The sequence below is a fragment of the Cotesia typhae genome, unplaced genomic scaffold (genome assembly GCF_013202065.1).
Source record: "Cotesia typhae breed Kobodo isofemale line unplaced genomic scaffold, CoteBio_Ctyphae contig_9, whole genome shotgun sequence".
NCBI classification, from domain to species: Eukaryota; Metazoa; Arthropoda; class Insecta; order Hymenoptera; family Braconidae; genus Cotesia; species Cotesia typhae.
The window spans coordinates 723,021-742,477 of record NW_027423770.1 but is presented as its reverse complement, the minus strand read 5'-3'; the positions used below and the strand labels follow the sequence as shown (position 1 = coordinate 742,477).

The following is a 19,457-nucleotide window of genomic DNA, read 5'->3' as shown; positions in this document are numbered from 1 at the left end:
GATGTAAATTAATTTGGAGTGAGAAATTGAAAATAATAATAATAATAGCTGATCGGTTGTGTGAATCCGTAAGGAAAAGAAAAATAATATTCATAAACTTTGAAACATGAAATATTTTTATTCGTGATTAATTATTACTCATCAACAAAATCTTGGTTATATAAATAGAAATAAAAATAATATTTTGTTATAAATATAAGCATTCCAATTTCAATATCCTGTGATCACTTGAATTGGCATGATTTCAAAATTTATAAAAGTTTCTGTTTTTGGAGTATAATAATATATAATTGTTATAGTGTACTATAAAAATATTCAAAAATTGGATTTAATATATGCTATCACTTTCGTAAGTAAACATTTTTCTTAATTATTCAGTAGTTTTTGATAATCCAATCTTATCTTATCATAATAAAACTTTAAAATATACGATCATTAATAAACACGTATTCGCTGCTAATTTACAATACAATTCCTTCGAATGTGATTTTTTCACGGTATATAAAAATTATGTTGATAATTTTAAAACGACACCGAAGAATGGACAACCGCGAGCAAAAGGACTAATTTGTATCATTCTATAATTTTTGTGAAGAATAATGTCAGTACATTCAGATAACTATAACAAAGGCTAGTTAATAATTACTGGAAAACTTTCTGGTACGGATAGCCCAGACTTATATAAAAATTATTAAATATTTTTATGGCTCAGCCAATTTAATTATATTAATTCTGTCCTCTGAATAAAATTTCAATACTTTTCTTGGCATCAGTAAGCCGTAATCAGTCTAAATTATCTGTTATTATCACTATGCAGCTTAGTTGATAATATTGATGAAAGCTAGTCAATAATTACCGGAAATTTCCTGGCACGGATAGCCCAGACATATAAAAATTGTTGAATATTATTATTGCTTATCTGTTTTTATTATCATAACAAATGCTACTTGATCATTATTTAGAATCTTCCTAGCACGGATGACCAGACAATCAAAAAAGGAATATTTTAATTTTTTAGCCAATTTGATTTCAACAATTAAGTTTTCTGAATAATATTCGACACTTTTCTTGGCAACGGTAGTCCATTAGTGGCCCAAAACATCAATAATTTTTACTACTCAGCCCAGTTAATAATATTGATAAAGGGTGGTAATTAAATACCAAGATACTTCCTGACACGGATAGCCCAGACTTATATAAAAATTATAGAATATTTTTTTGGCTCAGCCAATTTAATTACATTAATTCTGTCCTCTGAATGATTCTCCTGACTTCGTTTGACAACAGTAAGCCGTGATTATTCTAAATTATCTATTATTATCACTTTGCAGCTTCGTTGATAATATTGACAAAAGCTAGCTAGTAATTATTGAAAAACTTCTTGACACGGGTGACCTGAAACGATATAAAAACTATTGAATATTATTATTGCAGAACCATTTATGTTATGATAATAATGGCTAGATAGTAATTATTGAGAATCTTCCTGGCACGGATGGCCCAGACAAACAAAAGAAATTGAATTTATTTATTTCTCAGCCAATTTGATTATATTAATTGAATCTTCTAAATAATTTTAAAGCCTTTTTTGGCAATGGTAGTCCATTACTAGCCTGAAAAATCAATAATTTTTATTGCCCAGTCTAGTTAATAACATGGAGAAAGGGTGGTAATAGATTACTAAAAAACATTCTAGCACGGATAGCCCAGACCTATTTAAAAATCATTGAATAATCTTATTTTTTAACGAATTTAATTATATTTATTCAGTCCTTTGAATAATTTGTAAGACTTCTCTTGGCAACGGTAAGCGTATTAGCCTAAATTATCTATCATTATTACTATGCGCTTTGTTAGTAATATTGATAATTGCTAGCTAATAATTACTAAAAAACTTCTTCGCACGGTTGACCTAAAGCAATATAAAAACAATTGAATTTTAGTATTGCTTAGTCCATTTGATTATATTGGTGGACTCCTTCTAATAATTTTTACGACTTTTCTTTGCAACAGTAAACCGTAATTAGTCTAAATTATCTATAATCATCATTTTGCAGCGTATATTGACAATATTGGTAAAGGCTACCTAATAATTACTGAAAAACTTTCTTAGACGGGTGGCCTGGAACAATATAAAAACCATTAAATATGATCATTGCTGAGCCGCTTTTATTATTATAACAATAACTAGTTAGTAATTATTGAAAATCTTACTAGCACAGATGACCCAGACAAACAAAAGAAATTGAATTTATTCATTCCTTAGCCGATTTGATTATATTTATTAAGGGGGAAAATACGTGTACACTGAAGAAAAAACTAACTTGAATCAAGAGAAAAATTCTTGAATCAAGAAAATAATTTTGAAGAGTTCAATTGTCTTCCATCAAGATGAAAAATTCTTAAATTAAGTAAAATTTACTTAAACCAATAAAAATTTCTTAGTTTAAGAATTTTTCTACTTAAATCAAGAAGATGAAATTCTTCAAAATTATGTACTTGATTCAAGTAAATTTTTTTTTCTGTGTAGAAGGCCGTTTTCAAGCAGATTTTCATTAATTATTTGAAGGTATTAGAAATTTATATTATTAATTCTAACTTTTAGGTCATTTTATATATGTATTGAAGAGTAAAAATTTATATTTTGTAAAACTAAAATTAAAAATCTCGTAAAGATATCAGCTCATACATCTCGTAGGTAGGCATCCGACTTTAACAGTTGGTGTAACACATGGAGGCCACAATTTTTATCAGCAATCAATGGCACAGAAGTATAACCCATTTTTCCTGGCACGGATAGCCCAGACTTATATAAAAATTGTTGAATATGCTTATGGCTTAGTGAATTTTATCATATTCATTTACTCCGTTGAATAATTTTCAAGACTTTTCTTGGTGATGGTAATCCGTTATTAGTCCGGAAAATCAATTATTACTATGCTATCCAGTTTATAATATTAACGAAGGCTAGTTGATCACTGGAAACATTTTCGGCGTGGATGGCCTAGAATGCTATAAAAAAAATACCAATCACCGCCAACTGCGATTCAATCAGTCTAGCCGTTCAAAATTTATGATCGGATTACACACACACACACACACACACACACACACACACACACACGCGCGCGCGCGCGCGAGCGCAGACAGACAGACATGGTGACAACATCGCAGGGGTAGTCAGGGAAGCTTCCTAGGACCTCAAAACGGTGAAATCTAATGAAAACTCAATTTTTACAAAACGGGGTGAAGCCAATAACTTTCCAATTTTTCAAAAATCTTCAATTTTCTTAGCGGGAAGTTACGTCGTGCGTGACAAAGCCAGAATATTTTACTAAGGATTACAATTGAACTGTATGAAAATAATGATAGAATATAAATAAGAGCAGGTATATTAATTATTGAAAACAATTAGGTAAGGTTTGCCCGGTAGGAAAAAAAAATATAATTAACATTTCATTCTCTTTTAGTGAAGGAATGAATGCACTATTCAAATTTCACTAACTTACCTTTGCCTACACGGCTTAATTTTTAGTTATTAATTATATAAAGATTAATTAACAACGGTATTCTTACCGTTCAAACATTTTTGATGCTTGTACATTATCTTAATTATGACCATTACCTGTATTTTTCTTTTTCTTCCTATCATTTTCGTAGTCGAAATACATAATTTACATTGTAACTTACAGTTCTAGCAATAAAATAAAAATTGTTTATAATTAACAGGACCTATCTTCGCACGGATGGCCGAGTATTTCTTATCATTAATGACTCGTAATTGATACCCGGCCAATTGTATTTTTCAATAGAGATTTTAAAGTTTTTAATTATATTGAAAGTTATTTTGATAATCAATATTTTTAAAAAATTAGATACCTATTTTTGGTATTTAGCAATTAAACTATATAATACAAAAGATTTTTTAAAATGTACGCATAAGACCGACACAGTTGGCCCAGCATAACTCTCTAAATCCACGTATGATCTCTTTTTATTTATAAAGAAGGTAGTAATTATAAAATTTTTGAGCTGCTGCTTCATTAGAATTTCTTACAATATCTCCAGGATTTGCAAATGCTTTTGGTGCATTATATACAGTAAATAATGCTGCAGGATCCGTTGAGGAGATAAGCTTATGCCTAATGTCCCGTATATGTTGCGTGATTGCCGATGGATTTTCAGGATCATTGATCGCTTGATACATTTCATATTTTTCAAATTCGTATTTTTCTTCATACGTATCTTTTGCGTTATCAATTAGTTTCTCGACAATTATTTTCTCATTTTCTTGCAATTCTTGCATATGGTTAATTTTCTTTATTTCTTCAATTAAATTCAAATCTTCAGTGCCTTCTTTTCTTTTTTTTTTAATATCTTGCCAGAGTTGGATATATTCTTCATTCTTTTTTCTTGATTCCGTTTTTTGGGGGGGGGGGTGGTACGTAGTTTTCTGCTTGTACAGAATACAGGTCAATGCGTGCCTCTCTCAAAATCATTATAAGCGTAGCTGTAAAACATAAATTATTAATCTTAATTACGGAACAATTTACATTTAATCGTTGCATCAGTGATGCAGTTATTGGCATTTTAACACGCAGTAAATAATTTTTTGTCATTCTGTAAAAAGTAACTTTTAGTGTCAAATTTAAATATTTTAGTGTGTTGATTTAATGCGATTAATCATTTATGTTTTTGCATCGATACGCTTTTTGACTCAAAAAAATATTCTTCAATATCTAAGTAATACTTTTTAGTAGATTTCATAGAAATCTATCTATTGCATTGGTCCTCATGACGGAACTTTTGAAAAATTTTGCTACATTTCGACTATACTCGTCGAGCTGAGTCGGAAAATGCATATGGTTCAAAAGTTTATATATGTATGTATGTGTATGTTCATATATATATATATCAGATATAACGCGGCTTGTCACGACGATAGCGTCGCCAATTCACAACGGATCTTTACCAAATTCAACATAATTATTCTACAGATAGATACCGAAGTGAAGTTCGTAGATGAGCTCAATCGGTTAAGTAATTTAGAAATGCCAGGATTTTAAAATTTTCAAAATTATAAATATTTATATTTCTTTACTTTCTTACACGTATAACTTTTGAATGGGATAACTTATCGAATTTCTGTAAGTTTCATCTGAAAACTCTTTGAATAAGCTTCAATTTGAGTACCATGTTATATGTATAGTCTCAAAATTATGGCCTATTTCGTTATGCTAAATGTGAAATTCGCTGTTGCATTCGTTTTACCAAACGTCATCCAAAATTTATCGTTGTGGTTTGAAAATTGTAATTTTTTCTGATTAATAAGAAATTATTATTATCGTTATCAATAAAATGAAATCTTCTTTCATTTCGGCTGCCGAATGATCTTTTTTAATGCTACACTAACACAAAGCTGTGTTACTTTTAACACAGAGTTTTGTTATTTTCACATAGAGCTGTTAGTTTAAACATAAAGCTGTGTTACACATAGATACTGTTGGATTAATACTAAGTTTGGGTAAAAAAAAGTCGGAAATATACTTTTTTCAGTAAAATTTGACAAAAAATTATATACAGTGCAGTGAAAACTAAATAAAAATAAAAGTTTTTACAATTTATCAAGAAATTTGTTGCAATCTGGATGCTTGCCTACTAATTGATTCAGTTGACTGTGGTAAGACTCTATGACATTCGTCGTACGGTCCTCACTCTTTTCAAAACAAAAGATTTGCTCAGGTCCTTCTTTCCGTAACCATTGGTCATTGAAATACTCAAAATATTTGTCAAAAAAATCACCAAAACTTTCTGTAGCTTCTTTCTTAATGGCTTCATACGTTTTGCTAATGCAATTCGCAGGAAGCAAAGCTAAATATTTCAATAAATTGATTACATAGAAAGTTTCGGGATTTGACCACGTACTCGAGGATGTACTAACAAGTTTTTTGTCCCGTGCATTTTTTACTAGAGCCTATAAGATACATTATTTATTTATCAAGATTATGTAAAATGAGCATTAAAAACGGCTATACGGTATTCGTGGCACGGATTGCACGGACGGCACAGCCTTATCATACTTCGGTAAAATTACTAAATTGTTTACAACAATGTGATTGGATTTTACATTATTTTGTTATTATATATGTTCTAAATAACCGTTTACTTACTTGGCTGTAATGAAAATAACATGTGCTAGTAGTAATTTCAGGATAAACAATTTTCAACGCATTCCGCATTGCAATCTCATGGTCCGTTAAGCTTTCTCGCGGTTGAAAATAAGAAAATTTAAGAGCAAAAAACCTAAATGCTTTTAAATAACACTCCTGTGCTTTGTTGGTCATTAAAACCCAAAAAACAGGAAGAGCCTGAAAAAATATTGTGCAATAGTCATTAAAAGCTGTCGTTTTTAACGATTAGTATAGTTGCGGTTACTGTACAGTACCGGTTATCATAGCAACGATTATTATAGTTATTAATAATACCTTTGCACATTCATTCGATGTTACTTTAGCTAAAATACTTAAAAACTGCATACTGCTGTTATTTTGCACGTTCGGCACGGTATCGAATGTTCCATCAACAAAAATGAGACCATTGAATGGACAGAGTTGTTCTACAAATTCTTCATCGAAGAAGTACAAGTTTGTGGCGGTGATCATCTGTTTTTTAGAGTTTTGTAGTTCAAATCTGTCCATTCCGGTACTCAGCCTGTATTTCTGTTCATTATGGTCATATTTCATGCATTTATTGTTCTTTTTTAACTCTAGAAATTTCCCAAATTCTTCCACTGAGCGGACGTTCATGCCAACGTTCAGCCGTTGCGGGTTCTCTTCGCGCAAAATGCGTTGAATTCTACGAGTCGTTGGATTATACGCCACTACAGAACTTTCATTTTCCATTCTTGGTTGTAGATAAAGATTAAGATGTTAGTTGATGTTGTGAATATAGTTAAAAAATAGCATTAAAAAGGTTGATAATTCAATCGTATAAATCTGCTTGTCTAAAATTTTTAAGAACAACTGTTCTCATGCAACTCTAAAAAAATAGCGCCAAAAGTTGATCAATTTTAGTCATTTTTTCACTTCTTTGGCTTCGTAAATTTTTTTAACTGGACTTTTCCATAAGACAAATAAATTAGCAATTTACTTCCAAGGCTTTAAAGAAATCGGTGTACTAAAAAAGTTCAAAATAAATAACGTACGAAAAGTTAAGAACATGTATTCAATGCGTTGGTTAAACCGATTATCGTTCTTTGAAACCCGCGCCATGATTTTTAATATTAATTTATAAACTAATACCACCCTATGCTCTGAATGTATACTTTTAGTTAGGCAGGATAGTAAATATATCAACTTCTTTCATAACTAATATTTTTTATTAAAGTTAAAATGATACTTTTTGATAAATAAAATAAAAACTAATAGTTCATATGACAAAATGATAAGCGTGCGAAAATGGAAATGTAATATCTATCTACATTGAAAGAAAATTCGTCTAAAACCTATCGTTACATTCACGGTAATCGTGGAACGGATGGCACGTCATCATTTGCCAGTGATTGTCATAATTTGTTTTTCTACCAATCTTTTCTCAATATATCCAATTTTATGTCATAAATCAGAAAACTTCTTTTTTGAAAGGTTTCTTAGTGTTGCATGACAACATTGAGGTATCGAAAATTTTTAACAAACACATCTACATGATTTTTTATTTTATTCTTCGCTTATGTTTTATATATACCATGCAGCAAAATGTGCGAAGCTGAAAACAATTATGTGCATCAGTGAAATTGTATTAATAAGCCAGCTATCGTTGTCTAAAAGATCAATGATGTCATCTTCAATTATTAGCATTTCTTATGAGTAGATAGAGAACAGATAGGAAAGCTGCATGCAATAAGATTAATAAGCAAGAAATTGTTTAAAAATGATGATTTTATTGTAACTTTTATGTTAGTCATATAATTTGAATTTCAGTATGCTAAGCATCATAAATTTATGACATATAAAGGTTACTTCAATTTAGCGGCGCGGTATAAATTTCGCGGCTTCAGTCCTGGAACACAACTCAAATCTTTGATGGTTGAAAAAAAATTATCAACCGTAACCAAATTTGGATTTGGATTATGATTGTGTTCATTGTCCGTGGCTGGTGAAAATTTGTTATTTTGAAAGTATCCGTGACCTGGTCACGGAAAGTATCCAATAAGCCATATTAAGTTATAAAATATTGTTTTCTTTTACTTTCCTTACATCTGTTAATATATCTTTTAAATCTTGGTGAGAATGTTTAAATTATATATGGTTACTATTAATTGTACTTATTAATTTAATACTTATCTGAATACTTAAAATACTTTTTAAAAAATAATATTAGACAATCCGTGCTAAGATAGGTCCTGTTGATTATAAACATCTTTTATTTTATTATTAGAACTTTAAGTTATAAATGTAAATTATGTATTTAACAATCTAAATGATAGGATGAAAAATAAAAATTCAGGTAATGTTTATAATTAAGACGGTATAAATGCATCAAAAACGTTTAAAATTTCCTTTTTTATTTTCTTTTGGTACTACCGGACTATCTGTGCTGAAGTATCTTCCGATATTAATGTACCTGCTCTTATTTCTATAGTATTACTGGTGTCATACAATTTGATTGTAATTCTTAATCATTAATTTAGCTGCAGTTAATAGCTACATTTGTCATTAAAAACAAATTTGGGATCAGGGGAAATTTAGAACAAAAGGGAAAGGGAAAACCGTACTCAGTGGGAATTTTTTTCGGTAACCGAAGAAATAATTCAAACAGCCCAGACTTTGTTATTCCGGCTTAGGCGAGCCTCCATGCACGACGTTAAATTTCATCAGAATAGGATTTATAAATTATAACGGCCTGGTACCCATAATAATACAATATTTTATTAATAAGTCCGGGCCATCCGTGCCTAGACATTTTATGTAAATTTTCAGCACTCATTAATGTTTATAGAATAATTAACTTGACGTTGAATAAATAAAACTTTTCTTTATCATTTTAATGGCATACATTATTGACTATTTAATTTCTAAAATAATATCGTTCAGGTAGATACAGTCTTACATTATCTTGTAAGGAAATTATAAAGGGAAAGGGCCAGCTATTGTTCAATTATTAATAGTATTATTATTATTATTATTATTATTATTATCTGAATTCTTACTATTACTTGTTATAGCTAAATTACTGTTACTATGTTTATTATAATTATAACTTATTCCTATTACTACAGTCATTACTTTATTATTTATGTTACTATGATTAATAATTGGTTGAACTCCATGTATTTATACCAAACTTTTCCAATATTATCTTCTGGTTATAAACTAATTAAAATTTATTGTTTCTCTTAATAATTTTTAGTCTTGCAAATATATCATTGTAAAAAAGTTGTTTTCATCTCATTTCCTGAAAATTAAATTTTCAACAGATCTCTACATTGTAAGGTTCTAGGAAACGACCTAACTATTTTTACGAATGTGTTATCGCGTTTATATGTATTTGTGTAAGTGTGTGTGATCGTATATAAATTTTTATCGGACTTAACGATAAATTAAAAAAATAGTCTACTCAAATAAATTTGGCACGGATAGCCCGGATAAGCGTAAAGTAAAAAAGTTATATAAAATACTTGAGTATAACATTGTGCAATTATATCAGCGATTGAAATTATATTTAAACCATAATTAATCAATTAGTTATAATTAATAAGGGTATTCGATTAGTTATTCATTAAATACTCGATGATATATTCAATGGCAAATTAATTAAAAAAAAAAAAAAAAGTAGATTTGGACATGCTATTTAACCAAAAGATAAAAATAATACTTTATTTATTACAAATTTTTATCAACATTGTGTCAACTAAATATTTTTATTGTGGAACGTAATTTTCATTTTTAATTTTCGTTCTTCATAACTTATTGCAGATATAGTTCGTGATGAAAGCAAACCGTAGAAAGGTGTATCTAATCTATGGATTTTTGAACCTCAGCTGTACTAAAAGGGCGCGTAATTTTATTATATCGCCGATGAACTGGTAGACGTATTTATGGATAAAAAATTAAACATAGAATTCACAGAGCGAAAACGGCGTATGTCTTTAGTTATGTGCCATTTTTGTTTGAGGAATTCGAAAATTTTATGCATTTAAGATCAAAAGACCGATAATTTTTTTTATGTATTTATTAAATTGTTTTATTTTGTAATTTTGTAGCTGTTGAGCAAAGAAAATTAATATTAAAGATATTATTTTAATGAATTTTGAGGAAAAAACATCACCACAGTTATTTTACGGTACAGAGAAAACATAAAACTATTAAACTATTTGTTAAAACAGTTAAACTATTTGTTAAATAATATAAAAAATATCAAAATGTTTCCAATTTTACATCTTATATAATAAATTTTATCAAATAATAATAATAGTAGTAATAACTATTTTTTTGCAGCCAGCAATACCTGTAACTGCATGAACGCAGCTTCAGATAAATATTTTTTAAATTTCATTAAATCGAATTTTAAATGATTTAATACGTTATTTTTATCGATTATTAGAAGATAATGCGGCTGAAGTACTAGTTTATTGCTTAAAACACTTGTGAGATCCACTTTAGGCCGTAAATTTTCCACAAACTCAATGAAACCGAAGTCAACAGTATGATGAGGATCAATTCGACTTAATCTGATGACAGCTTCTTTCATTATCGCTTTCCTATTCACTATATTATTTTCCGGATTTCTTGGCAGAACAGTTCTTCGTGTTTGTTGACTTCGTTTTCTCATTGTTTCTCGAAGTTCGACGGCAGCTTCAAATAACAATTGCCGTTGTTTTGTACTCCCACGTCTACCAATAACCTAATATCAAAAGAAAATAATTAGGGTTTATTTTTCAATTCAAGAAAGCTTAGTTTTTTGACAAAAAAAAAATGAAAAATATACTTACAATGGGAGGATGATTATGTTCTGAAACAAAATCATCGACCACCAAATTTTGTTTATGGGGAGACGTACTTAGAATTAAGCGAGACTCACAATTATCACTGTAAATATAACAAGTAACAAAATTTAAAACGATTTGCAGTTAACAAAATGTAAAGAAATTAATATGATTTCCATCGGAAAAAATAAACGTGAATATTAACCCTGAATAAGAAATCTAATTGAAAACAAATTAAAAGCATCTTATTTGAGCTTTATATAGATATACATTTAACATAAAAGTAGTACTAAATTTGAAAAATACAAAAAAAAAATATCATTAATTCCATACTTACGGCATGTCTTCATCATGTTTTGCGCGGGTTAAGCATTTGTAATGTATTCGGTCGTAAATTAGATCGGGGTTGAAATCGACATAGTCACGTTTTTTGTACACTTTCACCAACGATTCACTAACGAAAACATTAAATTTATTTTTTTTTTCTTCATAATTACGAAGCCATTTGTCCAAATTTTGATATGAGTTAAAGCGATTAGGAATACCGTAAAATGTATTTGCCATATTTATCTCTCTGATATTTATGTCAAAATAATATGGAAAGATATAAACAAAAAGAACGGATAGATGATATCAAAGCAAAAAACAATAGGTTATATTATTAAGATGAAGTTAGTATCAAATAGAACTAATGGCGCGTAAATGATAAATTGTTTGAAAATTATAAAACAACAACACACTAGAGTGGAGGATAATAGAAGAATCAATGATGAATGAAATCTACAATAAAGTAAGATCTAAGATAATTCCAGCTTTTAATCAGTTACTTAAGCTACACTGTGAAAAATTTCCATTAAATTTTATTATGCGTGCATAATAACGCCGGACTATAACAAAACTAGTTCAAAATTTACAAGTTCCCATAGTAAAACGTATGCGCATAGGACAAAATCGTGTAGTTTGCGCATACGTTTACTATGGGACACTTGTAAATTTTGTTCCACTTATCTTATAGTCCAGTGTTACTATGCACCCATAGTAAAATTTAATGGAAATTTTTTTACAATGTATCTTTCATCAAGACGAAAAATGAATCTTATGTAATTATACATAACTGTCAAAAGTCATTCATAGTCCTTACTGTAAATATATTATTTCATATAAAGTAAATCGATTGGATATGAAAAAGGATCCGAAAAAATATATCAAAGTTATGTGAAAAAACACTTTCTTTGTTTTTCTTTCGTTCATGATATTTTTCGAACGAATGAACCGATTTTGACCCGATTGGTCGCAATCGCCGTGGTTTTTTGAGCTTTAAAGTTGATTAGTTTTTTTAATTGATCGATTAAGCTGTTTCAAAGTTATTTCAAAAAAACCACACATCAAAAAATTTTTTTTTTTAGTTTTTTAAGATTTCTCAAAATCTATCCAACCGAATCGGTTAAAACTCTCAAGAAATCTAAGTTTAGCGAAATTCTTTCAAACGCCGTCAACTACGATTAAATCAGTCTAGCCGTTCAAAATTTATAATCGGATTACATACTCACACACACACACACATACACATACACACACACACGGTGACACCATCGTAAGAGTAGTCAGAGAAGCTTTGTGTGACCTTAAAACGTCAAAATCTAATAAAAACTCGATTTTTTAAAAATATTTAATTTTCCTAGCGGGAAGTTATAAATGATTTATTTTTATCAAGTTATTGTATGAGAATCCAAGGAGGGAAATCAGCTTTCGAATTTTTCCAAATTTGAGTATATCTTGATTTCTTTCATGACAGTAGATGTTACGGAAAATATTTTTGTTGATCAGTTTCCTTGAAAAAATATTTACTGGACAAGAATGATGAAGATCGCCGGACTATCCGTGTTAATAAAAATATATGAGTTTTAATTGGGTCAGTGCAAAGAGTGCAGAAGAGTCGAGACTTTTACACTAGTATCATTAAATTTAAGTATATATCTTTCCTTTCGGTCACGGTAGATGTTTCAGGATATAATTTTGTAACTGGTGTCCATGAGAAAAACAATTACTTGACAGAAATGCTGAAGATCACCGGGCTATCCATGCCATTAAAAATATTGTGAATTAACAATATAAGAGAAACAAAAAGACAGGAATAAATATTCATTATAAGAAGAATTTTGCTCAATAGTAAATAATTATTACAATAATTGAATGTCTGTATACTCACACATATTTTTTGTTAACGGAAAGAAAACATTGTTTAATCGTATCTCCGAAATACTCTGAAAAATGTACGTACACAAATGTATTTTAGCACTATTATGTAAATAAAAAAGAATGTTATTACAGACATATGATAACTTTTTTCTTTTTCATTTTCCGCTAAGTACTCCGATATTTATATTGATAACTATTCTTGTTTAGTATCTAATTATAAAAGAGCATTGACATTTTTATTACTTATTTTCGCATAGTAATTATTAATTTGAAAAATATTCATGTAAGAAGCGACCAACTTGCCCCACGTCATCATGCGAGTGCTAGCCTGTCTACAACAAGCGCGGAAAAGTTGAGTCTTCTATTCTATTGTCATTAAAATAAATATATTTCTCTTTTTCCCAATTCAGTTGATGTTTCAGGTCTAAATAAAAGTAATTAGTTGACAGAAATGATAACGGTCGCCGGGCTATCCGTGCCAAGATAAAAAAATAAATCCATATCGAATGTCTATAAGAATCACGGAAAAGTTAAGTTTTCTACGCTATTCTCATCAAATTGTAGTCTATTTAGCTTTTTCACATTAGAGTAGTTATTTCGGACATCGTTTTGTAGACCGGTTACCTAAAAAAAAAATAATCACTTAAAAATTATAAGGGTCACCGGGCGATCCGTGCCAATAAAAATATATGGATTTTTATTGTTTTTTGAGGAACACTAATGGGTAAAATTTACCACAAAATTTTTATTGTATTTTCGTATATTTTACTGCCTCTCATCACAGTAGATATTCCGAGACATATTTTCGGCAACCTGTGACTTCAAACAAAGTTATAAACTTTGCAGAAATAACAAAGGTCACCGCGCTATCCGTGCCGGTAACAAAATATTAATTACAATCAATTATCTATTATAATCGCGGAAAATGTAAGCTTGTTATGCTCATATTATTAAATTGTAGTATATTTACCTTTTTCGCTTTACAGTCGTTATTTTGCACACACTTTTGTCGAATAGTTTTCTTGAAAAAAAAAAAAATAAATAAATAACTTGTCATAAGTGATAAAGATATCCGGGTTATCCGTGCCAATAAAAAAAATATGATTTTGTAAAATTTGCTAACAAATTTTTTTAAATTTGAGTAGATCGTGCTATCTTTCATCACAGTATATATTCCAGGAAATATTTTTGTAGACCAGTTTCCTTGATGAAAATAATTACTTGACAAAAATGATAAGAGTAGCCGTGCTATCCATGCCGATAAAAATATATGAATTCTAATTATGTACGAGGAGTGCAGAAAAGTCGAGTCTTTTATCCTATTATCCTTAAGTCTTAGTATATTTTATATTTTATATTTCTCTTTCTCCCAACACAGTAGATATTTCAGGACATAATTTTGGCAACCATTATCCTTGAAAATAATTAAGAATTTGCCATAAGTGATAAGAGTTTCCGGTCAATCCGTGTAGATAAAATAATATGGACTTATATTGTTTTTAAAGTTGCTCCAAGAAGTAAAATCTGTTCTAAAATATTTTTAAATTATACTATATCTTTGTTCCTCCTATCACAGCAGGTGTTCTAGAAAATATCAATATAGAACGGTTTCCGTGAAAAAAATAATAACTTCACAAGAATGATAAAGATTGCCGGGCTATCCGTGCCCAAAAAATATATAGATATCAATTGTGTTTGCAAAAGGTGCAGAGAAGTCAAGTTTTTTATGTTAGTATCAATAAATTTTAGTACAAATCTTGCTTTTCCGTCACAGTAGATGTTGCGGGACATAATTTTGTAACCGGTGTCCTAGAAAAAAACAAAGCGCATAGTGATAATAACAGATAATTTAGACTGATTACGGCTTACTGATGCCAAGAAAAGTATTGAAATTTTATTCAGAGGACAGAATTAATATAATTAAATTGGCTGAGCCATAAAAATATTTAATAATTTTTATATAAGTCTGGGCTATCCGTACCAGAAAGTTTTCCAGTAATTATTAACTAGCCTTTGTTATAGTTATCTGAATGTACTGACATTATTCTTCACAAAAATTATAGAATGATACAAATTAGTCCTTTTGCTCTCGGTTGTCCATTCTTCGGTGTCGTTTTAAAATTATCAACATAATTTTTATATACCGTGAAAAATCACATTCGAAGGAATTGTATTGTAAATTAGCAGCGAATACGTGTTTATTAATGATCGTATATTTTAAAGTTTTATTATGATAAGATAAGATTGGATTATTAAAAACTACTGAATAATTAAGAAAAATGTTTACTTACGAAAGTGATAGCATATATTAAATCCAATTTTTGAATATTTTTATAGTACACTATAACAATTATATATTATTATACTCCAAAAACAGAAACTTTTATAAATTTTGAAATCATGCCAATTCAAGTGATCACAGGATATTGAAATTGGAATGCTTATATTTATAACAAAATATTATTTTTATTTCTATTTATATAACCAAGATTTTGTTGATGAGTAATAATTAATCACGAATAAAAATATTTCATGTTTCAAAGTTTATGAATATTATTTTTCTTTCCTTACGGATTCACACAACCGATCAGCTATTATTATTATTATTTTCAATTTCTCACTCCAAATTAATTTACATCTTTCGGAAATTATTTATTTAAACTATTATAAACAAATCCACTATATAATTATTTAAAATATCAATGATTGTATGATTGTTATATTTTTCTGATCAATAATAAAAATATTTAAAATAACATTATAAGACTAAAGTGTAATGGAGCACTCATATGCGACTATATAAAAGACATGCTTTCAGGTATAGACCCTCAAATACTATAAAATCAATGTCAAGTTATAAAATGCGCAGTTATCCGCCATCTATTAGATTTTCATTGCATCAATTTAAAAATCTGTTTTACTCTTGATTTCCATGACTAGCCTGCTGGCAATCAGGTAGCGCGACATGACAATGTTTAGTACAACCACTTGACCAACCTTAACATACCAAATCTCATATCCAGTTCTGTAAATTGCCACACACCCGACCAAGAGTCGCTTAACAGTTTCACAAGTCTGCGCATGCGCCGAACTAACTAAAAAAACTGAAAATATTGTTAAGAAAAAATTAAATTAAAATGGAAAAATGATCGAACAAACAATCAAATTAATCGAACAAACCATAAAAAAAAGTAATTTATCGTTTAAAAAAAGAGTTTTTTTAATTCGAGCCATAAAACGCTAACTTAACAAAAAAAATTTGTTTAATTTTTTATAAATAAACAATAACCGAACAAATAAATGTTTTTAACGAACAAATAAGAACAAACGACGAACAAACGATTTGTATAGATCCGACTAATTAAAATTAATTATTTGATACCAGGTTTATACAGGTCACATGGTGTATTGTGTCATTTACTTACAACAATGTCATAATAACAATGACACTAATAATAAAAATTATAAGACTGAAATTAGTTATATCGGTAATACCAAATTGATGTTAAAAATATCATTATCATTATTATTATTGTTATTATTAAATTAATGTGTATTAGAGTATTAAATCCAAATCAACAACTTTTTTAATTCAAAAAAATATTAAAATTTTTACTGTATATAAATAAAAATATAAAATCCCTATTAATAAGATAGTTAATCGCTTTTAACCGCGGAGTTTACGAGGGAGGGACAAAATGCAGAAGGTATAAGGAACTTTTGAATTGTAAGGTTGGTGAACCTGCTGTACTAAAGATATCCTATAGAGAATCATGAAGGGGCGTTTATGATGGTTAAAAATGTTAAGCAGTGCTACCTACTAGCGACTAAGCTTATTGCTAAAAAAATAGATAAAACAGGCCGTTCTAATTGATGTAGCATTAATCTAATAGATGGCGCATACATGGGCATTTTTGCCTTAAATAATTTTTCATAGCATTACAGGGCTCATAGTGAACGTATATGTTTTACATTCATAATGCAGCTAATAAGTGCTCTATTGCTCGAGGAATATTATACTCCAATAAATGATTTTACTAATTGTGAAATAAAATATATATCATTTATTTACAGAATTTAGAAATAATTGTGCAATAAATAATTTAACAGTGGTTTAACAGTAGTGTGAAAAAAAAAATATTTATGAATAAAATTGGAGTGCAAAAAATTGCAATAATAATAATAATAACACAAATACAAATAATACAAATTATACTAGTAATAATAATAATAATAATGATAATAGTAACAATATGAAATAAATAAATAATAATAATAATAATAATAACAATAGTCAACAGGTTACCGAAATCGGTGATGAAGAAAATATTATTTATTAATATTTTTACAAACATATAAAATAATGTAATTATGAAATTTTAAAAATATCCTTTTGTGATGTTTAAAGTGTACAATTTTATGAACATTAAAGGAGATTTCAATAAAATTTCTTTAATTAGATTTTTCAAAGACCTTTCCTATTTGCAAGTAAAAAGTGGGTGTATAAATTAAATAATTTACAACAAATAATGCTCCAATAGTTACAATCTACAATAAACACGTGTTTTCTATTAAGGTAAGAATAATTAATCTAAATTGAGCTTTTTTATAAAGTAAAAAAATTACAAAAATTACTATTGACAAAAAAGATAAAAGTTTTTAGACTATGTAAAATAAACCACAAGGCAAGGTCGGCCCGATAATCTAGTAAAAGAAATATAAATATGGTCGATACTCTGCAAAGATTTTGAAAAAGAGTAAGAGCAGGTACATAAATCTAGTGAACCCATCTACACATAAGAACTTTAATTCGTTGTTTCATTAAAGATAAAATATAGTTGGCTTGGTACTTTTTATTAAAAGTAAAAATATTAATAACTACCGCGGTCCACCTTGCCACAGATAGCTCGAAATAATATATAATAAATTCAATATTATCAATCAGCTGCTGAGTATGTGTTACAAATAAAGGCGTATGAATATTATTCCACGAATTTATAAGCAAAAATAAAACGATGTAACTCATTGAAAATTAAATTTTACCGGTATCCAGCAGAGTACTCAATAAGACTACAAGTCGAGCAATCTCTTGACACGGATGGCACAGGATTTCGCATCGAAAATTTAATTTAATGAATAGAAATCGAGTATTTGTTATAAATAAAGCTGTGTGTATTATATTCCGCCAACTTTTTAGGAACCAATAGCCCAGAGTGAAATTGAAAATTAAATTTTACTTATATAAAGCTGAAGGTTCAATTTAATTACAAGTCAGACAAGCTCTTGGCACGGATGGCAGAGAATTTTATATCGAATATTTTATTTAACAAATTAAATTCCGGATATTTGCTATAAATAAAGCTGTGTAAATTATTTTCCACCAATTTACAAGCACCAATAGCCCAGAGTGGAATTGAAAATTAAATTTTACTGATACACAGTCGAGTGCTCAATAGAATTACAAGTCAGACAAGCTCTTGGCACGGATGGCAGAGAATTTTATATCAAAAATTTTATTTAACAAATAAAATTCCGAATATTTGTTATAAATAAAGCTGTGTAAATTATTTTCCAACAATTTACAAGCACCAATAGCCCCAAGTGGAATTGAAAATTAAATTTGACTTATATTAAGCCAGAGGTTCAATTTAATTACAAGTCAGACACGCTTTTGGCACGGATGGCAGGGAATTTTATATCAAAAATGAAAGTTTTTAAATAAAATGTCGAGTAGTCGCTATATATATACACGGGTATGAATTATATTGCACTTATTTATAACCACAATTTGCCTAGAATAAAACATCATTTACTTTGGATGTGTTGGTTTACATGATATCTATTATTTATTAAAATTACATATTATTGATGCCTCGATTGTTTAAGAAAATAAAAATAATTATGGTGAATAATTGATCGGAATGTCGTTGGCATGGATGGCACTGAATTGTCCATATCAAATGCCGTTTTGTTAACACCTGTTCACGTATATATTCGTAATTTTGCTAGTCAATTACTTACCTGTGTCGTCTTAGCTAATTTATTGCTCCAGAATTATTCATCACAAATTTATTGAAGTTCATAACTGCCTAATCATTTTAGTATAAATTTTTTCGAAAAAATTTTTTTTTTTGAAAATTTTTTTTTTTTTTTTGAATTTTTTTTTTTTTTTTGAAAATTTAAGCACTTTTGGAACGAAAATGTGGAAAAAGCTCGAAAAAACCATTTTTTTCTCATTTTTAAAAATTATGAGCTTTTCACAGCAAAAACGTGA

At 28.8% G+C, this 19,457-nt stretch overlaps 1 protein-coding gene across 6 annotated transcripts; it reads right to left on the bottom strand.

Moving 5' to 3' along the window:
• Positions 1–234: 234 nt before the first annotated feature.
• Positions 235–17,492, bottom strand: LOC141533522 (uncharacterized). Of its 6 annotated transcripts, XR_012480306.1 has the most exons (5): positions 17,005–17,492; positions 15,475–16,944; positions 14,154–14,992; positions 10,991–11,087; positions 10,861–10,902 (listed from the first exon to the last, which is right to left on the bottom strand). XR_012480306.1 is itself a non-coding variant. In XM_074252442.1 (3 exons), the coding sequence occupies exons 1-3, from the start codon at positions 11,546–11,548 to the stop codon at positions 10,483–10,485; spliced, it is 744 nt and encodes a 247-aa protein (XP_074108543.1). In that variant the 5' UTR covers positions 11,549–13,019; the 3' UTR covers positions 9,645–10,482. The 6 variants fall into 6 exon arrangements, 1 of the variants encoding a protein (XP_074108543.1); XR_012480305.1 differs by lacking the exons at positions 10,861–10,902; positions 10,991–11,087 and adding an exon at positions 235–1,395; XR_012480304.1 differs by having other exon boundaries at positions 10,761–11,087.
• Positions 17,493–19,457: the final 1,965 nt, after the last annotated feature.

What these genes read in the sequence shown, in the direction of transcription:
- LOC141533522 (XM_074252442.1), bottom strand. Translation starts at nt 11,548, where the DNA reads ATGGCAAATACATTTTACGGTATTCCTAATCGCTTTAACTCATATCAA. An exon ending in AAACATGATGAAGACATGCC is followed by an intron (nt 11,088 to 11,321) that starts GTAAGTATGGAA and finishes TTATATTTACAG; the next exon opens with TGATAATTGTGAGTCTCGCT. An exon ending in AACATAATCATCCTCCCATT is followed by an intron (nt 10,903 to 10,990) that starts GTAAGTATATTT and finishes TTTTGATATTAG; the next exon opens with GTTATTGGTAGACGTGGGAG.